Here is a 7,928-nt window from a genome sequence, read left to right on the forward strand (position 1 = left end):
ACGCAAAATCAACAAGAATTGTACAGTCCGCGAACTCATTCTTCTATGGGTCAAAGTGTACTTCAATGATAAGCGGGGTGGTTTGGTGTTTTAATGGATTTCATAGAATAGAGTGTAAAATAACTCCGGGAATGAAACAATTTGAACAATATTTCACTGAGCAATATATCATATTGACGAGAACTGAAGAAGGACATGAGAAGGACTAAACTAGCTTAAATTTCTCTCTACATAACGCATGTACACCACAAGTACTCAATGTCATAACAACNCATTTATATCTTTCAAGATGAAAAATGTCGTCTTATGCGCAATCTATCTTTATCTATGATCCTAGCCACAGCGCTCAGCCCCCTAACCCATCCTAGACACAACGTTCTGCCCCCTAGCCCATCCTAGCCACAGCGCTCAGCCCCCTAGCCCATCCTAGACACAGCACTGGGAAACCCAATGCAGTCACGGCACCTCAGAAGGCCTAACCTAACCATTGGGAAGTTGCTGCTACGGAAAATGGACATTAGGGAAGTTGTCACTAAGGAAATTGACACTTGGGAAGTCGGCATTGGGAAAAACCTGACACAAATTTGAATAAGCCTTAACACTTAACATTAATATGCACATCAGAGATGAAACTATAGACATCTGTTGAAACCAACACATTTTTCAATCACATAAAACAGTAGGTTATTAATGATACTTCTCACTTCAAATTTAAAAAAAAACATTCATTAGAATAAAAATAAGTAATAACAAGGATAAAGAGAGTTTATCATGTACAATGTACATAAGTGATGATTTATTAGTTACTTTTTCTAAATAAAATGAGTATATTAACGGATTGAAATTTGGCTGGAATGGTAGATTATAAATGTACATGCCGAGTACAGAAAAAGTTAATACATGAAAACTGTACATGGCACACTGTACTATGTTTAATTTATACTCCTGGTTTACAGTTTCCACTGTTCAGTTCAGTGCACAATTCACCAGTTCTATGTATAGTGACAAACACAATATTAAACATTGATTTAAAGCCACACATGAAATATGAATATATGAAATGAACATAGTGCATGTTCATTTAAAGACCATACAGCTGCATCATACCACTGTACAATATTGTTTGGTTGAACTGAGTAGAGGTATGTTAGTTGTACACCTGTACAACTGGATAGAGAACATGTATCCATATTGCAGCTGTGTATATATTTTCTTGAAAAATCCCCACCCCCCCTCTTATGAAAATCATTTTCTTCCCCAGGAGTTATGTATGTTAAAGGAAAATGATTTTTGGGTAAAAAGTATAAAAAGGATGAAAAAACTTGCCTTTTGTACCTAACTTTTCATTTTTCTTCCAAGGTCTTAAAAAAAGGGAGAGGGGGGGGGATAATTCGTAAAAATAGAAAACCTTACACAATTGTTTTAAATTGACAGCATATAAGGACATTTGTTAAATAGTTTACAATGTACAATGTACATATGTACCCATGCGTTTAGGGTGGGCTGTATATTTTAATTATTGTACAGTGTACACTATACAGAGAACATGTACCCATGCTGTTTGGTTGGACTGCGTAGAGGTGTAAATGGTGAAAACCATTCAAGACTAAATCTGCCAAAAACTGCTTGAATAGATTTCCACCTGCTTCTGCGCACCCACCTTTAAAAGCATAAATAAGGAAATAAATTGTCGTTTAGAGGAAATTCTTGAAAATATACCACTTTAATTTTGACATGGGGTACAACTGTTTGACATGGAGTACAACTGTTTTGACATGGAGTACAACTGTTTTGACATGTGGTTCACCTGTTTTGACATAGGGTACAACTGTTTTGACATGGGGTACAACTGTTTTAACATGGGGTTCACCTGTTTTGACATGGGGTACAACTGTTTTAACATGGGGTTCACCTGTTTTGACATGGGGTACAACTGTTTTGACATGGGGTACAACTGTTTTGACATAGGGTACACCTGTTTTGACAAGTGGTTCACCTGTTTTGACATGGGGTACTTCTGTTTTGACAAGTGGTTCACCTGTTTTGACATGGGGTACAACTGTTTTAACATGGGGTTCACCTGTTTTAACATGAGGTAAAACTGCTTTGACATGGGGTACAACTTTTTTTACACTGAGTTTACTTGTTTTAACATGGGGTACACCTGTTTTGACATGGGGTTAACTTGTTTTTACATTGGGTACAACAGTTTATACATGGGAATCACCTGTTAAAAATATTGAGCACACTTGTTTTGACATGGGGTTCAACTGCTTACCATGGGTACAACTGTTTTAACATTGGATACAAATGTTTTGATATGAAGTACAAAATACCTGGCCTCCTCTTTCTTCAATGCTTCTATACCAGTTTCATCATACCAGATAGCCGATACCTACATTATAAATAATGATGAATTCTTTCATTTTAATGTTTAACCATTTTATGATTTCATCATAACATAATCCAATATTGTTCCACCATTATATTTTTCTATGCCAATCCATCCATGATTTTAGTGTTCTACTCATCAATCCTTATAGTTTTCTATTGATTTCTCATTTTAATTTCTCATTTTAACCGTATGTTTTATTGTCCTATTAATTTAGCCATTTTTTCTTCTTCTTTTTCTTTATTTTGTTTTATAAAATTTTTGTTATTTGTTTGGTTAGTTTTATGGCTTTTGTTTAATTGTTTAATGTTCTTCTTTCTATCACTATTTTGCTCTGTCTATCACTGAATTGTCTATCTTTCCCTTAACTTGTCTGTCTGTCTAACAGAGTGTCTGCCAGTCCAGTCTGTTAGTAAGTTTGTCTGTCTAAACTTTGCATAAATATTCTGTTTCAAATATGAGATTACACAACACTCAAGTTTAAGATTTGTGGTTATTCTAGCAATGTTTCAAAACTAATATATACCCCTCAACTCATGCCCTCCTTAAACTTACCCTCTTTTTTACATGCTAACCCTCCCCTTCCCTCTTCATTTTCATATAAAACGCCCACAATTTTTAAAAACCCCCAGACCCCCCCCTTCCAAATACAACACTTCATCACCCTATACAACATCTATTTGAATTCTACGAAAACAAAGAAGAAAATTTTAAAGAACCTTAATTCATAAATATTTCTATAAATACAATAAATTGTTCTATCATGCTCAACCATAGCTTAACCCCCCATTGATGCCTAGAACAAAAGGTCAGATAAATAAGGATAAATAATAGGTGTTATGTACTTTCCCAAAGATATTTTCCCAAGCGGCAACTTCCAAAATGTGCAATTTCCCGGGAGGTAATTTCCTAAAGGTTAGGTTAGGCCCTCTGAGGCGCCGCAGGTTGCAATGGGATGGAGAGCTGAGCACAACAGCTAGAACAGGCTGGGGGCCTAGCGCTGCGGCTAGGACAGAGTTGGGAAGTTGCCTGTTGGGAAATTGCACATTTTGGAAGTTGGCACTTGGGTAAATAGGCTTGAAAAGTTGCAACTTTGACATAATACATTCCCTGTGAACAATATTGTACTGTACATAATCTTTAATTCTAACAACCATAACTAACCGAAGTTAAAAAACATCTGTGAGAGAAGGAGATAAAAGGTTTTCAAGAATTTTATAAATTTCGGGTGAAACCTTTTAAGTTCAACAACTACAAAACAAGTGATGAAATTGTATAAAATCTTTGGTATTATAAATACAGTGTTAAGTGTTTTTAACTTTAGGGGACTGTAAGCTTCATTTCAAGTAACACTCCATGCAAGGATGACAATGCCTGATTCACACTGGTACCCTTGAAACTGATATCTGATCAATAATGTGGAAGATGTTGTCATTTTAATAGGTTTTAAAGTATTTAATTCAGATAATTACTACATGGTTTCCTGCAGCAGAAATGCACAAGTCACGTTTGAAAACAAACCATGATAAAAAATAATTTGTTTTCAACATTGACACTAATTCATGGTTGATTAGACAAAGCTTTTAATAGTTCTGCTGTGATTTGCACTTTGCCATCTTTGCATGAAGGGTAATTTCAAATTACGCTTACAGTCCCTTTCAAGTACCTGAGTCCCAAACATTATAGAAGTAAACAAAGCAAAGAGTAATCCCTGGAAAATAATTCATTAATTCATTTATTAAATTTTTATTTGATTCATTAATTTATTTTTTATTCAATTAGTTATTCATCCTTTCATTCACAAATTCATTTATTTAATTTTTTAAATTTTTTTAATTGATTTATTTGTTATTTAATTATTTATTGGTTCTTTCATTCATGAATTCATTTATTAAATTTTTAATTAATTCATTGATTTATTTGTTATTTAATTATTTATTGGTTCTTTCATTCATGAATTCATTTATTTAATTTTTAATTGATTCATTGATTTATTTTTTATTCAATTATTTATTCATCCTTTCATTCACAAATTCAGTTTTTAATTTTTTTTAATTGATTAATTTTTTTTTATTCAATTATTTATTCGTCCTTTCATTCAGGAATTAATTTATTTAATTTTTAATTGATTAATTGATTTATTGATTTGGATCATGTGTGGTCCCACAAAAAATTTGGGCCTGATTGGTTCAGCTGTTATGATGTTTATCAGTCAATAAACAAACAGACAGATTTTATATTGATTGATTTATTAACTCATTTACGCATTTATTTCATTGAATTTTTTCTCTCATTTATTCATTATTTTTTTCATTTATGATTTTAAAAATGATTTTTTGTACAAAATAACTGAAATAAATACATGTAAATGTTCTTAAAACAATAACCTTACAAAAATTGTAAAAATTGTTTTTTTTTCATTCATTTTATCTTTTTATCATTTCATTATCTATTCATTTGTTGGTTTATACATTCATCGGTTAATGAATTCATTCACTTACTAATTTATTTAATTATTCACTTAACAACAAGAGCGTTATTACAATTTTTTGGCTGTTCATTCTTTTTGCTATTGTAATATTTTATTTGTATGTAAAAGATAAATATCCCTGAACCTAATTAATTAGAAATTAACTAGTTAATCCTTGCATTTATACATCCAATACTGCATCGCATTGCATTTAAACTTATGCACTAAAAATAGGTCCAGTGATAGATATCCTTGCAAAAAACAAAATGAAGGATATGAAGGTTAATTTTTCATATGAAAATATAACTCTCTTTAAGAAATTATGTTGATCTTGTTAAGACCTTACAATTTCGTTACTATCCGTCAGATTTTAGTTAAATAATAATTGATTTTAAAAAATCCACTAGATTATTATTGTGTACACTAAGTGTACAGTGTCCTCGTGTACATACCTCAAATAGTAGAAAAAGAATAAAAACCACGGTCGCCGGTGGGGAGAAATCAGTACACACCTATATCCGCTTGTTTACTTGCATACAGTCATAATCTCTGGTAATTTTAAATACTCAAAAAAAGCAGACCATAATTTGAAAATGGCAGGACTAGGGAAATTTTGTAATTATTGTTTCATCAATCATAATTGTAAAATTAGATTGTTAAGTCGTCTGATTAATTGTAAATTATTCTTTTTTATTAGGACTTCAAAATAACACTCATTTACGAACATAAATATTCATGCACTGTACATAAAGCACATTGTTATTAGGAACACAGCTAATCTTATAACCCTTAGGGTAAGAATTATCCAATAATAACCAGAACAAACTTTTGGCATCGATTGAAAATAAATGTTCATAATAAATATAATTATTGGATTTCCAAAATGTTAAGATACTAAAAAACTTAAATTTTGACCGCACTTCCTTTCCTGGGGTCTTGTGATTTACAAATTAAGCCTGATCGGTTAATTTGGACTTTTATTGGATATTTAATCAAACAGACAAATATTTTGAATTCAAATAAAATTTATAAATATAAAAATGTAAACATTCCTTCCAGTCCCCGTGTACACAGGTGATTATATGAGAAACTCCCAGAAACAAACTAAACAAAAATAAATTTATAGACGAATAGATGAATATATGAATATAGATGAATAGATGAATATAGATGAATAGATGAATATAGACGAATAGATTAATATAGATGAATAGATGAATATAGACGAATAGATGAATGTAGACGAATAGATGAATATAGATGAATAGATAAATACAGATGAATTGATGAATATAGATGAATAGATGAATATAAATGAATAGATAAATATAGATGAATAGATAACTATAGATGAATAGATGAATATAGATGAATAGATGAATATAGATGAATAGATAAATATATACGAATAGATAAATATAAATGAATAGATAAATATAGATGAATAGATAAATATAGACGAATATAGATGAATATATAAATATAGATGAATAGATGAATATAGATGAATAGATGAATAGATGAATATAGATGAATAGATAAATATAGATGAATAGATAAATATATACGAATAGATAAATGTAGATGACTAGATAAATATAGATGAATAGATAAATATAGACGAATAGATGAATATAGATGAATAGATAAATATAGATGAATAGATGAATATAGATGAATAGATGAATATAGATGAATAGATAAATATATACGAATAGATAAACATAGATGAATAGATAAATATAGATGAATAGATAAATATAGACGAATAGAAGAATATAGATGAGTAGATAAATATAGATGAATAGATGAATATAGATGAATAAATGAATATAGATGAATAGATAAATATAGATAAATAGATAAATATGGATGAATAGATGAATACAGATGAATAGATGAATATAGACGAATAGATAAATATAGATGAATAGATAAATATAGACTAATGGATATCCCCCCTTATTAAGAATCTTAAAGATTTTTCTATTGCTGAACTGGGGGACAGTAAATAAATTTTGGGAAGCATACAAAAACAAGTTTATTTCCCATTTTTACTTCCAAATATTAGAAAACCATTGCAAGAAGAATATATACCACTGACAAAAAATACCCTGAATACATTAACATGCACTTGGTATAGATAACTTAAAATTAACCAACGAAACATCATGATAAGCATCTCAATTCTTTTTTCTTTTAGAAACTGTGACTCTGTTTTGAAGTGTAAAAGATAAAAAGGGAAAATCAATTTTTTTATTTATTTTCAGTGGTGGAATAATAACTAGAGACCGAATTTAAAGAATTTGAGCCGCGGCTTAAAATTCAGCTGCAGCTCAAATATGGTTGGTTCCACTTAATATTGTATACAATTTTTCAAGATTTAAGCCAGCTCTCAATTGAAACTGGTTTATGGCAGATTTAAGCAAAGCTCAAGTTCATTAAATTCGGACACTGAAGTGTTTGAACTTTGTAAATTTCTATCTTGAACCAAAAAAAAAATTGTATTTCAACTGCTTCTTGCTACTCATTCAGTGTTCCCAAAAGGAACAAAAATCTTGGTAATGCTATTAGAACTTTCTGTTCTTGTTTTGAATATATCAAAATATTAATTTAACAAGAAGAAACAGATGTGTCAAATTGAACCAAACTTCTAATTGATCAAATGATAAAAAAATGAGAATTTGACGACTGTTTCATCTGGGAAATTTTAGGTGGCCTATATTTTTTTCTAAATTATTTTCACCTTTAATACATTTATCTGTATTCATAAATAAAATTAAGATGCAGAAATAGTAAAATAAGTAATTTTCTAAAAGCTTTTTAACTTAAAATATCAACAAAGAAAAAAAAATACATTTAAATTCTATCTAAATGCCGAGCTCTTTGAATTATCATAATAATATCAATATTAATTTTCAATAGTCAAATTACAAAACCAATATTATTATTATTTTCAAAATATCTAAATACTTTCCGAAAGGCTTTAACCCAAGCAGCAACTTCAAAAGGGTATTTTTTAAAGTGGCAACTTCCCAAGTCTGTCCTAGCCACAGCGCTCAGCCC

The 7,928-nt window shown here is 30.2% G+C and overlaps 1 protein-coding gene across 1 annotated transcript; it reads right to left on the reverse strand.

The window, feature by feature from the left end:
- Positions 1 to 757: 757 nt before the first annotated feature.
- Positions 758 to 6,016, reverse strand: LOC111713069 (palmitoyltransferase ZDHHC3). Its single transcript, XM_023487860.1, has 6 exons — positions 5,915 to 6,016; positions 5,315 to 5,374; positions 4,059 to 4,103; positions 2,337 to 2,395; positions 1,553 to 1,660; positions 758 to 992 (listed from the first exon to the last, which is right to left on the reverse strand). Exons 3-6 carry the CDS (start codon positions 4,071 to 4,073, stop codon positions 938 to 940), a joined length of 237 nt encoding a protein of 78 aa, XP_023343628.1. The 5' UTR covers positions 4,074 to 4,103; positions 5,315 to 5,374; positions 5,915 to 6,016; the 3' UTR covers positions 758 to 937.
- Positions 6,017 to 7,928: the final 1,912 nt, after the last annotated feature.

Source organism: Eurytemora carolleeae, unplaced genomic scaffold (assembly GCF_000591075.1).
Source record: "Eurytemora carolleeae unplaced genomic scaffold, Eaff_2.0 scaffold1159, whole genome shotgun sequence".
NCBI classification, from domain to species: Eukaryota; Metazoa; Arthropoda; class Copepoda; order Calanoida; family Temoridae; genus Eurytemora; species Eurytemora carolleeae.

Coding starts and splice junctions, on each gene's coding strand:
- LOC111713069 (XM_023487860.1), bottom strand. Junction 1,661..2,336: donor TTGAAGAAAGAGGAGGCCAG/GTATTTTGTACT, acceptor ATGCTTTTAAAG/GTGGGTGCGCAGAAGCAGGT. Junction 993..1,552: donor AGTCCAACCAAACAGCATGG/GTACATGTTCTC, acceptor CACTATACATAG/AACTGGTGAATTGTGCACTG.